Source organism: Macrobrachium nipponense, chromosome 23 (assembly GCF_015104395.2).
Source record: "Macrobrachium nipponense isolate FS-2020 chromosome 23, ASM1510439v2, whole genome shotgun sequence".
Lineage (NCBI taxonomy): Eukaryota > Metazoa > Arthropoda > Malacostraca > Decapoda > Palaemonidae > Macrobrachium > Macrobrachium nipponense.
The window spans coordinates 25575592-25592986 of record NC_061090.1 but is presented as its reverse complement, the minus strand read 5'-3'; the positions used below and the strand labels follow the sequence as shown (position 1 = coordinate 25592986).

The window sequence follows — 17395 nt, the reverse complement described above, 5'->3', positions numbered from 1 at the left end:
TGCAAGGGTGGTAAATTCATGAAGAAATACTGCAAAGGTGGCAAAGGATGTGGTTGCTGTATATACCAAAGTAAGTATAAATGCACTGTAGGTCTAACTTACGTAAAGTAGTACATATGGCTGTTTTTGGAGGTTTCAGAAATACAGTTTATATGTGATAAATGTACACATGTTAAGTGAGGACAGGATAAAATTATTTACAAAGTTGAAACAAGCACTTATTAAAATAATAAAGTAAATGTAACTCTTGGCTCTGCAAAAGTTAGAAAGCCCTATATGAGTACGTACAGTAATACACTTTATTTGAAGTTAGGTGCAAAAATGACAGATGTTGCAAAAACGTGAATTTTCATACTTTTCCCACTGCCAACAGATGGACCACCAACATGCAGTCCTAAGAGGAAGTGCTCAAAAAAACATGGCGTATGCAAATCACATTGTGATAAGGATGAAACTGAAATCAGCAAAGGTTGTCAAGGGGACTGCAAGTGCTGCATTAAAAAGACAGGAGTTTGTTCAGTCACTAGGAAATGCATGAAGAGGGGTGGAACTTGCTGCGAGAAGCATTCTTGCACAAGGGGAGACTTCATGGAACACTTGTGCGATCCTGGGTGCGGCTGTTGCTTGGGTCAGTGTTTCCCCAGTTCTTTTGTATTTAGGGAATGCATTTCCATTTTCCTGCTTTTATTTTAATAATTCAAATTAAATACATACGTATTGTGCTCTACTGTGTCTGTTACTACATCAAGAGTGAAGGTAAGAAACCAGACAAGCTCTGATATGCCAGTGAAAAAATGGAAACCACTGCACAGAATTATAAACAAACTGCATTAATACATTTCCTTTCTCCTCCAGAATGGGAAAGTTCATCAGAATAAAAGAAAAAAGATATCACAGTATCATATTTTTCTTTAAAGGACTAAGCATAACTGATTTCAACATTCCTTTGATAGTATGTATTTATGGATATACTTCGCATTTATATCTATATTTTATGAAGATGCTGAAAAATTATCCACAACTGATTAAAGAAGCCATTATTGGTGTTATGTCCCAGATCAAACACTTTAACCTGGAAACATTCAAAGCAAATTTAACTAAGCTACATCTTATATTAGATGATGCAATTTCTGTACATTGTCCCAAATCCTCTATAAGATTCAATAAAACAATACAGTTGATAGGGTGGATGTTTTCATCTTGCTAAAGTGGTCTTTAAAAGTAATTCATTATTATATGAGTCCTATCTGGTTTTGAATATAAGAAAATAAGTTTAATAATTTCAAAACCATCAGAAAATCCTCAGAAGAAACTACCAGTAGCAAATTAACTTCAAAAAAGGTGACACTCTCTTATTATAGATTGATAATATTGGTTTTAGTGTGCTTCACAGTCACTCGTGGTTATAAATAAGAATTAACTTCAGATATTTGTTGCCATTACAGGTGTAGTCCGATTGGAAGAAGATAACAGCCCTGACAACACTACTATACAAGCTTCTCCAAAGATGAGTGAAAATAACAAGAATGTTCAAGGTAAGAGTGGAAAAGTTGTAGGAAAAGGTGAAGCAGCTGGGAGAAGAGGTCAAAAGAGGGGCACCAAAGCTCAAAAGAAGTCCCTAGATAAAGAACAGAGTCCTAAAGGCACAAAGAAGGGCCTCAAAGGCAAAAAGGGCCTCATAGGCAAAAAGGGCCTCAACGGCAAAAAGGGCCTCATAGGCAAAAAGGGTCTCAAAGGCAAAAAGGGCCTCATAGGCAAAAAGGGTCTCAAAGGCAAAAAGAAAGGTCTCAAAGGCAAAAAGGGCCTCAAAGGCAAAAAGGGCCTCAAAGGCAAAAAGAAGGGTCTCAAAGGCACAAATGAGGATCATAAAGGGCAAGGGAAAAGCCTCCAAGACAATAAGGAAGGTACTGAAGCCAAAGAGACAGGAAAAAAGAGGGGCATCAGTAGTAAAAAGAAGGGTCCTCAAGGCACAAAACAGGACCCCAGGAGTAAAAAGGGTCCTAAAGGAATGAAAAAGGACTTCAGTAGTAAAAAGAGGGATACTACAGACATTGAAAATGGCACCAGTAGTCAAAAGAAGAGTCATAAAGCCCAAAAGATAGGCAAGAATGGTCAAGAGATGAGCACTATTGGTAAAAACAACATCCAGGGAAAATAAAATAGCATCAGTGGTAAAAATGGCATTACTGGCAAAAAAAACGAATGAATTGTGAAAACAGCATAACTGACAAAAAGAACATACATACAGAAAAAAGTTGGCATCAATGATATGACATTAAAGGTACAATAAAGGGCAGTATTAACAAAAAGTAAAGAATGATGTTGAAGATTCAAACAAAGGAAATGACACAAACTGAACTAATGATAAGCCAAAGAAAAATAGTATACATTCAAAAGATCTTAATGTGGTTTCACATTAGTATAAGCTAAAAGATGGTGGACAAGAATGAATATATGAGCTGTATCCTACTGTGGGGAGTAACAACCTAAACAGACAAGAAAAGTAAAACAAGTTTAAAAAGAGAAAGCTTCAAAATATGGAGGGCATGTGCAAAGAGAAGGAAAACAATGAATATATCTCATAGGTAATATTTAAGCAAGTAGGAATGGTTTACTGTTTCCCTCATTACAGCTTTGATAGCTATATATTTATTGGTATTGATAGGTAAAAATACTTGTAAAATACTGGCCTGGTCCAATTCAAATTTACAATGAAAAAAAATAGATTTATCATACATAAAATAAAAATTTTTACTGTTAGCAATTATCTCTCAAATGATCGTATAACATTTGATAGTAAGGATTATTTATATTTTTGTTGACAATATTTTAAAGATGATGATCTTGTTTGTTGAAGTTTGATGTACATTTGTCTTAGTTGTTAATTTAATCTTTATTTTAGTGTAGTAAGTAGCTTTAATAAATGCATCCAAAAAAATTTTAAAAACAATTTTTATCCTGTCTGATGTGAAATACTTATTATATGAACTCTTATGCTATGAAATATTAACTAAAGGCACATACTGGTAATATACATAAATACTTTGCTGAAAAATATATGACATGACAGTTTTCAAGTACCTGTTAGATGGTATAGAATTACTGAGGATGAAAAAGCTTAATACGTACACTGATCCTAACATGACGTAAGCAGGTTTGAAGTCAATGCTAGTACAATCTTGAAATTTTAAAAGCTTACCTGAAGTAATATGGAAATAATAAGAAATAAAGGAAATCTTACAACTGAAGTTTTTTTTAATATTTTATAAACTTATTTGCTGCAAAATGGTTCACATGGAGATGTAGTTGCTCTTAAGTCAAGTATATCTTAGTTTTACTAGACCACTGAGCTGATTAACAGCTTTCCTAGGACTGGCCCGAAGGATTAGATATTTTGACATGGCTAGGAACCAATTGGTCACCTGGCAACGGGACCTACAGCTTATTGTGGGATCCGAAACCACATTATATCGAGAAATGAATTTCTAACACCAGAAATAAATTCCTCTGATTCCGCATTGGCCAAGCCAACAATCAAACATTGGACCACCGGAATGGCAGCCGAGCGCGATAACCACTTGTCCAACGAGGAACTAATTAAAGAGTGTTAAATCAGTGACATGAGGTTATGGAACTACTCCTAAAAGATGGGATGGGAGGCAGTAGACTGAGATACATATTTGTATTTATCAGAAGCTTGAGCTTCAGTAAAAAATAATGAAAATTACCACTCCATCAGTCATAGACACAAAAGTCTTTGCCTGAAAAAAAAAAGAAAAAAACTTAATCCAACGATGCAAGCCTCACTATAAACAGCAGGTACCCATCAGTCCCTCCCTACCTTTTATGAAATCTGGGAGTGCGGCTCAAAAATTAGTGAGGAAGATAGAAAGGAACTATCATAAGTTTGATCAATATGTATGAGAAATTAGTTTTGTCTTAAAACCTCAGTTTCTTTCATCAACTATCTAAATATGCTCCCAAACCATAGCTTATGTGGAAGTCTAAATTCCTAAGGGCCACAGTGAGAATGTTGCCTATAGAATCCATGAGAAAAATATAAATTTTCATGATAAAATTTATTATTTGGAAACTTACCTACCGTTAAAGTTAGCTCATATCTCCACGCCGATAGGCGAGTCGGCATTTAAAACAAAAGAAAAAACGATCGCTCGGCTGACCCGGAAGACTGTCTAGTTTCACCTGTTCTCCACCAGGTGTGTTCGAATGTTTTAGCTCTAGTCAGAATTCTCTTTGACGGCCCACTAAATGTGGGGAGGCTCGGTGGGGTCTACTTTAACAGTAGGTAAGTATCCAAATAATAAATTTCATCATGAAAATTTATATTATTTGAGATGAATCTTAACTACTGTTAAAGTTAGCTGATTCCCACATTGAGATAAAGGATGGTGGGTAGTGCAGCTAGACAAATTCTGCTCAGCCAAGCGAGCTAAGAGTTTCTTGTATGAAACTCAAAACATTCTTACCTGATCAGGAATCCTTCCTGGATAATACTGCCGCCAGGAGGTGGATTCCCTTCAGGGTGCAAGGCTCTCATGTGTGTGCAGTCAAGAGCAGCCTTGCGGAGAAAACCACTTCATTTTCAGTCAGAATGAATAGAAGTGGCGTGATGGGACCCCTGTGCCTGGGTCCGAAGGCCCCCAAAATCGACAGTCAAATACAAAGTAAATACCTATGATACAAAGGTACGCTCCTGTACAACAAATGTACCTTCATGCTCCCCAAAAAACCAACACCCGGGATTAAAATAAAAGAGGCTAAACGATTGCTCTTTCTTTCGGTTCAGGAAAAGACTTTACCCACTATTACTAGAGGGTTAAGGGCTTCACAGTTTTCAAAAGCAATTTCTACATCTTTAAGATAATGAGCAGCAAAAACCGAATTACAATTCCACTGAGCTGCATTAATTACATCCTCAAGAGACAAATTCTTTAAAAAACTAAAAGAAGTAGCAACTGCTCTTACACTATGTATATTTACCTTCAATATAGGTAAGATATCTGGGTTTAGTTTCTCATGTGCTAGTCTTATTAAATGCTTAACAAAAAAAGACATTGTATTCTTAGATAAAGGAGTGTTAGGTTTCCTAACACTACAAAATAAATTATTAACTCTGCCCCTCCCAAGTTTTAATCTATCTAAATAAATCTTAATAGCTCTAACCGGACAGAGGAGGGCTTCTTCTTCTTTCCCAACCAATGAGGTCAAATTTGGAATTCTTACTGTTCTAGGTAGAAGTTTAGCCTTGACATCATTCTTAGCCCTGAACAAGGGCATAAATGATAAAATAGCATCTCCTCTACAAAAGCCTACCTTATTGGAGAATGCTTGTAACTCGCTTACTCTTTTGGCTTCGCTAGCGCTACCAAAAAGAGTGTCTTCATGGTTAGAAACTTCAAAGAAGCAGATTCCAAAGGTTCGAACGGATCTCCAGATAAGAACTTTAGCACTACATCCAAGTTCCATGAGAGAGATTGATACTGAACTTTAGGGCTTCAATTTCAAACAATCTCAACGCCTCCTTAAGATATGGATCGTTAGAAATATCTAATTGAACATGCCGTAGCACTGATGACAGCATGGATCTATATCCTCGAATAGCAGCTACTGAAAGCTTCTTACTATATCTAAGATATCGAAAGAACTTTATTATGTTGTTTACAGAGGTACGGGTGCTGGAAATCCCTCTAGAAAGACACCAGGAGCAGTACACAACCCATTGTCTCTGATACAAGGCCAAGGTTGTTGCTCGTCTTGATTTAAGGATAGACTTCCGAGATACTTTAGAAAACCCTCTCGCTCAAAGGAGGCGGTCGAGAGTCTCCAAGTGGTTAAGTGTAGCATGCTGAGGCTTTGGTGGAACCGCTTGGACTTTGGTTGTCTGAGTAGATCCTTCCTTAAAGGAAGGACACGAGGGAGATCCACTGAAAGACCTAGAAGGTCCGGAAACCATTCTCTCTGAGGCCACCACGGAGCTACTAGTGTCATTCTGCAGTGATTCGATTCTTGAAACTTGTTCAGTACTCTTCTTATTATTGCAAATGGAGGAAAAGCATATGTGTCTAGGTTGGACCAATCTTGAAGAAATGCGTCTACTGCCCAAGCCTGAGGGTCCTGGCATGGAGAGCAATACACTGGGAGTTTCTTGTTCATTGCTGCTGCAAATAAATCCACATTTGGAGCTCCCCATAGACTCCATAGTGACTGGCAGACTTGCGGATGTAAAGACCATTCCATGGGTAGGACTTGTCCCTTCCTGCTCAATTGATCTGCCAAGACATTTTTCTTCCCTGGTATGAACTGAGGAACCAATACTATGTTCCTGGCTTCCGCCCAAAGAAAAAACTTCTCCACTATCAGAAACATTGACTTTGATCTTATTCCCCCCTGGTTTCTGATGTACGCCAAAGAGGTAGCATTGTCTGAAAATACTGCTATTACATTTCCTCTGACTATCTGTTCGCAATGAAGGAGCGACTTCCATACTGCCAACAGTTCTAGATTGTTTATGTGCAACTCCCTCTCTTACAGTGACCATACCCCGGACATCTGATGGCCTCCCAGGCAAGCTCCCCAGCCTGTCATTGAGGCGTCTGAAAACAAGGTTAGGTCTCGGCTCACTACTCTTAGGGATGACCCTGTTCCCAGTCTTTGACGATCCTTCCACCATGCTAACGTCTCCCAAAGACTTACTGGGACTGACATTAAATGGGAGTCTGGCAGGGACTTCCTGTCCCAAGATTCTCTCAAGTAGAGTTCAATTGGTCGCATCCTGAGCCTTGCTAGACTTACAAATCTTTCCAGAGATGCCATGTGTCCCAACAGAGACAGCCATTGCCTTGCTGGAAGCTTCCTTAAGGGCTGAAATTTTCCTAGAAGCAATAAAAAATTGTCTATGCGTTTCTCCGACGGAAAAACCTGAAAACTGTGAGTGTCTATCCTTATCCCTAGATAGAGAATTGTCTGAGTTGGAATCAGAGCAGAATTCTGAAAATTTATCAATATGCCTAGTGATTGCACCAGGCAAAGTAACAGATCCTTGGCCCTCAGAATTCCCTTGAAAGAGTTGGCCAACATTAGCCAGTCGTCTAAATAGAGCAGAATTCTCACTCCCAACAAATGACACCATCCCCCTACCGGTGCCAGAATCCTCGTGAATACCTGCGGTGCTGTGCACAGGCCGGAGCAAAGAACTCTGAATTGAAATGTCTTCCCTGTGAAGACAAAGCGCAGGAACTTGCGAGACTGAGGTTTTATCGGAATGTGAAAATAAGCGTTTTGCATGTCCACCGACATCATCCAGTCATTCTTCTGTACTGCCGCTAGTACTGTGCTGGGTGATTCCATGGAGAATGGGGTTAGACAAATGAATGTGTTGAGTCTCGACACATCCAATACTGGACTCCACCCTCCAGACACTTTGGGCACCAGAAAAAGACGGTTGTAAAACCCAGGCGAGTTTCCTGACACCTGCTCTATCGCTTTCTTTTCTAGTAATGATACCACCTCTTTCTGAAGTACAAGAAATTTTCCTTGCTGATGATGATAAGCTGGAAGAGCAATTGGAGACGACGACAGAGGAGGAGGAGACAGAAAAGGAATTTTGTAGCCTTCCTTCAGTACCTCCACAACCCAAGGTTCTGCTCCTAAGTCTCTCCAGACATGCCAGAAGATCTGCAATCGACCTCCTACTGGAACCTGAGGGCATAAAGATTCATTTCTTTCTAAGAAACTTAGCAGTTTTGTTTTTATTGGAGCCTGGTAAGGACCTATGAAAGGGCTTAGTAGCTGAAGGACGAATTTTCGCCGGAGGATTAGACAGCAAAGAAGGAGCAGGTCTTTTGTTCCCCACTTTAAAAGATTGTCTGATAAATTCCCTATTTTCCTGTACGGAAATATCCTCCCGTATTGCCTTAAATAGAGATGGATTCAGAAGGCGGTCCACAGGGGAACCCAAAATTGCAGCCATCTTCTGAGAAGGAGAGACCTTGGTCGAAAGATAAGAGCACAATTGTTCTCTTTTCTTCAAGATCGAATTAGTGAAAGCATGAGAACATTCGCCTGCCGCGTCTGAAATAGCCTTATCCAGGCAAGACAAAAAATCTAAAGACTCTTCCCAAGATTTGATACCCGCTGGCATCAGAAAGTCTTTAAGCTGACGCAGAGAAGCTGCAATAGTACTTAGTGAAAGTTCCACAAAAGACAAAACTTCAATACTTCTAAACAAAGACTTTGACAAAGCCTCTGCCTCTGTATTAGACCAAAGCACCTTGCCCGTCCCAAGAGCACGTCTTTTCATAGGATCGAGACACTCAAGGAAATCAGCATCGTCGACCGAGGACGGTTTCAGCGCCGGCAACGAGCCTGTGTCGTAATAACCGATCGTGCGCGATTTCAAAAACCCGGAATAGTAGAGCTGGCAGACTTACCAGAAGCTTTGTGCGCCAGCAGACGAGATGTTTCGTCAAAACGTCCTCTAATTGAAGGCGAAAGCTTAGGTCTCTTCAAAGACTTAATGGGAGTTGAAATGCTGGAAGACAATAACGACCTGGTCTCTGCAGAATCTCTTTCCTCCATCAAATGAGGATAAAGAGAAGCGCAACGCTCCAGTAAGCGCCAAAAGACCGAAGGAGACTCTTCCGACTCGAGATCTTCTTCTGCCAGTTGCGGATTCGAGATGACAGCAGCCGACTCCTCGCGACAAAAATTTGGTTCGATAGGCGAAGAGCCTCCGGGAGAAGTAGTCTGCAGTTGTCTACTAGTGTCGACACCAGTCGGCCAAGTCGAAGCAGAGGGGATACTCGTCGTCAAAGGAAAAGGAACTTGTAAGAGAGTCGGAGAAGATTTGTCGACACTGAACTGTACCACTTCGTCCGAATGCGTCTCAAGCGGCTTGGGAACGATCCCAGACGACACATCTTTAGAGAGTAAAGCATTTAGAATAGCATCTAGTTTGGAAACAACAGCAGAATCTGTAACCATAGAAGGAAGAGAAATAGAGTCAGCAGAGTCCACCTGAGACTCTCCAACAGTAGAAGACCTAGGAATAACAGAGAAAGTTTTAGAATGAGACGTAGAAGCAGATGAAATAGGTTCAACAATTGATTGAGTCAATGTAAAATAATTAGAACAACCCGCTACGGGGATATCATTATTAATAAATTCTAAATCTAAATTCTTACTCTTGTAGGTTCTAGAAACCTCATTGCTAGCTCTAAATGAAGGTCGAAATATTGTGCAAAGACTTATGCCTACCGAAACGATCTTTTGGCGAACACGTTAAGGGTGACTGCGCATGAGAGCGTGAAAAGGGAGAGGTAGGAGTCGGAGGGCACAGAACACCATCGCCCCGAGAACCGACCCGGTTCCCTGGCAGCGGACTTTTCCAACTGTCGCAGGGCAGTCCAAGGCTCGGGCTACATACGGGCGAGGGCACAGAAACCTTACCTCTACAAGGGGAACGCGAAAAAGAACGTTCACTATGGAGGGACTCGGAACGGTTTGTTATCATAAATTCAGTTAAACTTTTAACGGAATCTTAGATAAGACTTACATCCTGTCCAAGTTTCTCGATACGCTCTTCCTGAACCGAAAGGGGAGCGGAAGTCGGAGTTACAGAGGATACGCTAGAACTATCATTATCAGAATTAGGCTTAGTATAGGAAAAAACCGTAGTTTGAGTAGGGGTAATAGCAGATGAAGGCTCAACAGAAATGGGAGAAAAGGTAGTTTTATGCCCTGACCTAATTAACTGCTTCCGCAGTCTATCTGCTTTCCTTCTTTTCCTATTTCTAATACTTTTGAGGATAATATCCTTAGGCCAATCCTTGCATTCCTCACACCTAATCTCTAGATCACACTCTGTACCCCTGCAGCTAGTACAAACATTATGTTGATCTATCTCAAATTTAGGCATTCTTGTTACACAATAATCATTCCTACATAACCTAATATTGGTTGACTTGCTTCCGGTGGAAGACATCCTGATGATTAAATTTACAGTACCGTGATTGAAGAAAAAACAGCCAAGATTCACCAAATGCCAACATAGGTCTATACTTCATGGCGGCAAGGAGAATTCTGACTAGAGCTAAAACATTCGAACACACCTGGTGGAGAGCAGGTGAAACTAGACAGTCTTCCGGGCCAGCCAAGCTATCGTTTTTTCTTTTGTTTTAAATGCCGACTCGCCTATCGGCGTGGAGATATGAGCTAACTTTAACAGAAGGTAAGATTCATCTCAAATAATTGATAACTAATATGAGTCAAGGATCAAAGCTCTACTCATTCATGGTAAGCACAAGCCCTTAACGTAACACAACAGCACTTGTATCTGTTGTCTTTGGGACATTTACCATTCACAAGATTCAGATTAACCCCAGAAGTCTAATGTCTGGGTCTACCACGAATGAAGGAATAAACCCAGAATTATGAAGAGGTAGAAATGGTACCAGTATAGCTGGCCTGTTAAGGCTATTGATCCCAATGAAGACATGGACAAACATTTTTTAGCATGCTTTTCTTAAATAAATTAAAAGTAGCAGATATCTGGATATAAAATGAGACAATTCCACTACATTGAGTTAAAAAGGAAAAGAAACAGAGCAGGTTTTTACTTCATGGACTGGCACTCTTACCTGTTCTGCTTTACCATCACACACAGTAGTGTATACTTTCCAGATGGTTTGCCTTAAGACAGTAGAAGATCATATTCATAGTACTAATCTCCTTATCTCCTTCAGTGGTTGTTCCATTAAGAGAAAAAGTATGGCACTGTTGTCTCTGGAGTCTCTAGTTCTCTGCAGGTGGTGCTGAATAGCCTTCACTGGATAAGGCAGGTGGTCCTTCTTGTTAAGCATGACAGATGTCAAGGAATTGCAAAGAGAGCATAGTCCAGTCCTGTCCAAGTGCAGTATATGTTTTTGCTACGACATTGAATACAAACAACATCCTCAAAAATTATGACACTAGCATGCATGGTTTTCCCCAAAAGTGCACGTACATACCTGACTCACCCATATTGAAGATGTAAATGCAAGTGGTAAGTTGTCAGCATGCAGCAAAGTCATCCTCTTGGAGTGATTTGTTTGAGTCTTGGGAACTCTTGAATGACCAAAATGACATTTTTATAGTGAAATAAAATTTTATATACACTTACCAAGTAATTACATAGCTCATTTCCTCTCGGACACCAGCTTAAAATCACAATTTGTCGTAAATTGTACTTTTCCTAGCTATACAAACCTGAGGTCCTTTAACATATGGAATGTACTTCAGCACAGCTGGAACTGGTCGTAAGCTTTCGAACAAGGTGGTTCGGTAGTTAACTGCTTGTCCGATAGTCGGGAGTCCCGTCCGACTGGGAGGTATACATCACTTTGATTTAGGCCCAGGAACAGAGAAAGGGGTGGCATGAGGTGGGACTATGTGTAAAGGACCTCAGGTTTGTATAGTTAGGAAAAATACAATTTACGACTGTTACGGCCTCTGAGAGAGGTCCGCTTCAGGTTCGATATGAAATAAATAAAAAAAAGATATTTCAACACCAACAGTTGAAACTGGGGATACAAATATAGAAAGAAACACTAACACAACAAAGGTTTATTTACAAGCTTACTAACAAAGGTAAATGCAGAATGGTATCGCCTATTTACATAAAAAGATAGAATCTTACACTGCATGAACTGGGGGAACAGCGAGGTAATTCAAATACTTGCTGGCAGGTTTAGTGACTCGAAACAATGAATTCACAAAAGGAGAATGGCGATTGCTCACGTCCTCTTGACTCCGTATTGCAGAAAATAAAGTCTACTCTCGTTACTTGAAAGTCAGGAACTCCCCAAAAAATGAAATCAACTGATTCTTTTTTTTCTAAAGAGAAACAAGTGTTAAACAGCGGGGAAACAATTCTGCATAAAGTTTTAATCCAGTCAAACACGTACTCTTCTCCACTCACACACTCACTCATGAGATAACAGTTTCCCCTTGACTTCCGTTTGGGCTTCCGCTCTCCTCCGCTAGTTGCCAACCATCTCTTAAATTGATTTTATAATACTCAAGATTAGTTATGCAATCATCTCTACCCTTACTTCTAGGCAAAGTTCCTAACATATTTATAAATACATTCTCAGAAGATTCGCCTACTGAAGGAATATTACACAACTGAACTCTGGAAATTACTTGAATCAGTTTCCCGGCAATTTGATATTCATGACAGCTTAAAACATACACCTCTTCACGTCATTTTTCATCTTAGGCCAAAAGTACGCCCTACTAATACACTTGAAAGTTTTATTTACTCCTAAATGTCCTTGCTCATCGTGTGCTAACTTCAAAACTAGTTCACAAAGCTTCCTAGGAACTACTAATTTTTCTGTGATTTCCTCTTTACTACCTGACTCAGGACGAACATAACGACACAAAACTTTGTCCTTTAAACAAAAAGTTTCCTTACACATATCATCGAGATCATCATCCAGCTCACATTAAAAAATTCGGGTTAGTGTCTCATCCTCTCTCTGCAACTTGACTAGCTCATCCTTATCCAAAATGTTAGAGCCTAATTCATCACTGTAACTAGGACTAGATACTGGTACATTTACTACATTACTCTCAACAGCTATGCCTTCCGTTTGGCTATCACTGTCAACATCGATAGAGTCCGGTCTCTCAGCCACACTCATGCCAAGATTAACCTCGCTACCTCTATCACACTCATTTGAATCCACGAACCCACTCTCGTTCGAATCCACGAACTTACTCACGTTCGAATCCACGAACTCGCTCTCATTTGAATCCACGAACAAATTATGACCGTAGTCTATGTCTGTATCTAAACCCGACCTAATTACTACCATTTCAGGCACTGGAATATTCCTCACAACAGGATTCACATTCTTGGATAAAACTAGGTCATTACCAACAATAATGTCAACGCCTTCGACGGGCAAACTGTCCACAACTGCAAGTTTCACTTCTCCTGACACTACCTGACTTTCTAAATTCAACTTCAACAAAGGACAAAGAATACAAGTGTTAGGAAATCCACCTAACATGTTCGGCACACTCTCTTTCCTAATCAGTGAGACAGCAGCTCCTGTGTCTTGAAGCAAGATTACTTCTCTCGAATCTACTCCTTCAAGAGAGGAAACTACGCCTTCTGACAGAAATTCGCCAAAAATTTTCCTAGTTTGTCTCATCACATCATTCCTACTTGATGAAAGGTTAACTAGAGACACTGGTTTCTTACCGTCCTTCCTTTCTACTGCGCAATTTCTCGCTAAATGCCCTTTCCCATTACATCAGAAACAAATTAATTCTGAGCCACTAGATGCCATTTTACTCTCACAAACCTTAGACGTATGACCAGGTTTTCCTTATGTATAACAGGAATAGTCACTTTTACTCGCATTGCTATTACTCGGACTGAAACCTTTACTGCTTTGTACTCTACCAGATGAAGGATCATTTCGTTTCTTACTAACACTCAAATTATGAGTTAGACTATATTTATCAGCTAGCCTAGTTGCTCCTGCGAAAGATACTTCTCGCCTATTCTCTATATAAAGTTTAATCTCAGGGGATACGTTATCTTTGAAGTTTTCTAACAACACTAAGTTCTTCAAAGCATCAAAATCCTCAACCTTAGCAGAAGTTAACCAATCAAAAAACAGCCTCTCTAACTTCTTACCGTATTCTACATACGTAATATTTTCATCCTTTCTCAAACTTCTAAATTTCTTATGGTACGCCTCCGGTACTGACCTATACGCGCTAAGAACAGTTTCTTTCACAATATCATAATTATCACATTCCTCCTTAGACATGCAACTATACACAGTAAGTGCCCTACCACTCTAACCTGACTGCAAATATAAAGTCCACGTTTCTTTAGAAGAACCTACTCGTTCCATTAACTTCTCAAAACACATGAAATATGTCATAACATCTTCCTCGTCGAACTTTGGTACTAATTTCAGCACTGCACTCATACCTAACCTATCAGTTTCGTTTTCGTTCTCGCCTGACCGACTGTTACGAGTACTTTCCCTTAACCGAGCAATTTCCAACTCATGCATACTTTCTCTCTCTCTTTCTTCCTGCTGCATTTTCATTGCTTCTCTCGTTTGCTGCACTTCCCTCTCAGCTGCTCTTTCCTCTCTCTCATACTTTTCTCTTTCTTTCCTTTCCACATATTCATGGAGATCATTCCCTTCTAGACCTAGAAGCTTGCCTGACTCAATAAACTCTTTTACCATCTCACTCATTCTGGTTCTTTCTATATTCTCCGTTTCAAACTGTTAAAGTGTTGATAGCCTAAGCAAGGTCGCCACAATGTTACGGCCTCTGAGAGAGGTCCGCTTCAGGTTCGATATGAAATAAATAAAAATAAAAAATTTCATCACCAACAGTTGAAACTCGGGATACAAATATAGAAAGAAACACTAACACAACAAAGGTTTATTTACAAGCTTACTAACAAAGGTAAATGCAGAATGGTATCGCCTATTTACATAAAAAGATAGAATCTTACACTGCATGAACTGGGGGAACAGCGAGGTAATTCAAATACTTGCTGGCAGGTTTAGTGACTCGAAGCGATGAATTCACAAAAGGAGAATGGCGATTGCTCACGTCCTCTTGACTCCGTATTGCAGAAAATAAAGTCTACTCTCGTTACTTGAAAGTCAGGAACTCCCCAAAACCTCTAGCAGGACATTTTCTTCTCTGAAGTCTGCGCAACGTCGAGATAACTCAGTCGTCCACTCCTGAAGATGACTAGACCAGTATCCAACCAACTCTCGAGCAACTTTTCTTCTGATCCTTCGTCGGTTCCTTTTTCCTCTTATCTCTCTCGGATGATCTCTGATGCTGCTGATCTCTCACTGACAATCTGATCTGTGGCTCTTACTGAGGATATCTCTCAGTGACTAACTGGTGATCTCTCTTTTATGATCTCTGCTTTCTCCTGCTACGACCGTCGTATTTATACGGCACTCTGGGGGCGGAGCCTACGGCGAACGTTCACAGGCTCCCGAGATTACTAGAACTTCTTAGAAGACTCTCGACAGAATATTGCATCGTATTTTGCTGCGTTTCTCCCACCACTTAGGCATCATGTGTTGCGCTCCACAACACGCCCGACGATTCCAGAACAGCCGCGAGAACAGGCGCCTCCAACACAGGCGCGAAAGCCTCCTTATTGCAGAATTTCTCGAAGATGCGTTTTCCTTTCCTTTATCTTTCTTTGCTATGAAGCAATTACCATCACAACGACAAATTGTGATTTGTTCCGACACGTAATACAAACCCTCGGTCCTTTAACGTATGGAAGACTCGCTTATTGGTGGGTGGAATCTGAGTCTTATGAACAGACTGGTGTTTGTCCGACTTTGGTTCCCTCCCTGGTCATAAGAGTAGAGGGAGGGATCCTAGCCTCTGCCCAACTGATCGGGGTGTGCACCGCAGGATCAGTGTGAGACTTCTGTACCAAATTCATAAGAGGGAAGCAAGCGTGCCTTTTATGAATAGCAAACAAGAACTAGTCCCTACGCAAGAGCCAAATATAAGGTATTGGGTTTGTCTCTTGTTGGCATTCACTCCCCCTCTTGTTAGGGGGAGTGGGGGATAATCGCTCCTATCCCTAATGAAAGGGATAGGATGGAGCTCAGGCGCATAGCTTACCTGCATCGGCCTCCTGTCCAGCTCCTCCGCCGCCTGGGTTTGCTGTCCTCGCCCCACCCCCTAACTTCGAATTCCCGAAGAGCTCTCCTCTGGGCCGTCCTCCTGTAGCTGTTGCCATACCTGCTGTCTCCTTTCCTGCCTGTGGAAGTGCTGCTGCTCCCGCAGGTCCCTCCGGACAGGTGGAGTTGGGCTGTGTTGCTACCACAACTGCCCCAGCTCCATCCTGGATGGAGGACCTGTCTGTTCTCCTGAAGAAGCTGGTGAAGAAGAATTCCAGGAAGAGGAGGAAGGTGTCATCGTCTTCTGCCACCTCTTCCCATTCGATTTCCAAGGCCTCCCAGCCGAGGAAGAAGGTGGCCTCACCCCCCTCTAAGAAGTCTTGCTCAGAGACTTCTAAGGGTCTTTCCTGCTCTGGCAGGACAGATGGGTCTTCTGCTGGTCCTCCCGTTCCTCCAGGAACGGGGCCTGTCTCCCTTCCTGAGGGAAGAAGAAGACGGGGACCATAGGGGTACCAGCTACCGGTGGTATCTCTGCTCCTGGTTCCAGAGGTTCCGCCTCCGGACCGGGAACCGTCTTGGCCGCTCACTCACGAGCGCCACCAAGTGTGCAATCGCCTACTGGTAATAGTGCAGCCAGGAACCAGATGGTTGAGTATACTCACCATCAGGATCCAGGCACAGAGCTAAAGGTTGGCAAGAGTCGCTCAGATGAATCTCCCCAGACTGGCGATCACTCTCGGAGCAATCTCCCAGTTCCCATGGTTGACGTGGCGGTCCCACCAGACCGTTCACGTGTCGAGGCTGGGAAGAGGTCCCCCTGGTCACCGTGGTGCATCGAGAGGACGGTGCTTGCTCTCACCGTGTTAATGGACACTACCAGTCACCCGACCGTTGCTCCCACTGGGACCAGCGATCGCTCTCGCAGCGATCCCCCAGTTCCTAGGGTTGACGTGGCGGTCCCACCAGACCGTTCACGTGTCGAGGCTGGGAAGAGGTCCCCCTGGTACCGTGGTGCATCGAGAGGACGGTGCTCGCTCTCACTGTGTTAGTGGACACTACCAGTCACCCAACCGTTGCTCCCACTGAGACCGGACAGCTCACATGACTGGTAGCAGCTGCCCTAATGCACAAAACCGATGCTACCGTCCTCGGTCCAACAATTTCCCGCATGGATACGGATGGTCCAGACCTGCAGCTCGATCGCCACTGCGGGTTGGCGATCCCCTGCAATCCTCCCAGCCCACTGGCTCTGCTGGTAGGCAGGGCAGGAGCGTCAGGTCTTCCTTACCTGTACCCTCAACCTCCTCAGGCTACACTGGGAGGAGCGAGGCGAACAGGAGTGACCGCGAGGAGTGCACTCCTTATAGTCCCGCCACGAGAGCCTACAATCCTGGCTTGGTCCTTGGACCTAGCAGATCATACGCTCAAGTGGTTGGAGGAAACCATGAGGGGTCTGGTGAGATTCTTCCTCCTGAAGGAAGAGTGTCTCGAGAGGTGATCAGCCTGGATGGATCTGACGGTCCATCGCCTCAGGACACAATCACCCCCGAGATATAGAGGTCTTTTGCAGAGGCCATTGTGCTGATTCGTCAGCACGACCTCGGGGAAGGATCGGTGGTTACTCCCTGTGACCGTCCATCGAGGTTAGAGTCGTTCTGGGGTCTTAAGAAGGAACCCAGAGTGATGGTGGG

General features: G+C 42.1%; 1 protein-coding gene and 1 long non-coding RNA gene across 3 annotated transcripts in view; one reads left to right on the top strand and one right to left on the bottom strand.

The window, feature by feature from the left end:
* Nucleotides 1–2919, top strand: part of LOC135199538 (multiple epidermal growth factor-like domains protein 6) — a 99123-nt gene extending 96204 nt beyond the window's left edge. For both annotated transcript variants that reach the window (XM_064227699.1, XM_064227692.1), the window contains 3 exons: nucleotides 1–70; nucleotides 374–628; nucleotides 1446–2919. The exon at nucleotides 1–70 is cut by the window's left edge and continues 194 nt beyond it. In XM_064227699.1, coding sequence (XP_064083769.1) covers nucleotides 1–70; nucleotides 374–628; nucleotides 1446–2158 — 1038 coding nt within the window. In that variant the 3' untranslated portion in view covers nucleotides 2159–2919. The remainder of the gene's footprint in view (nucleotides 71–373; nucleotides 629–1445) is intronic.
* The window catches only part of LOC135199550 (uncharacterized), a 355175-nt gene that overhangs the window by 2506 nt on the left and 335274 nt on the right, over nucleotides 1–17395 (bottom strand). The gene's annotated exons all lie outside the window — the stretch shown is intronic.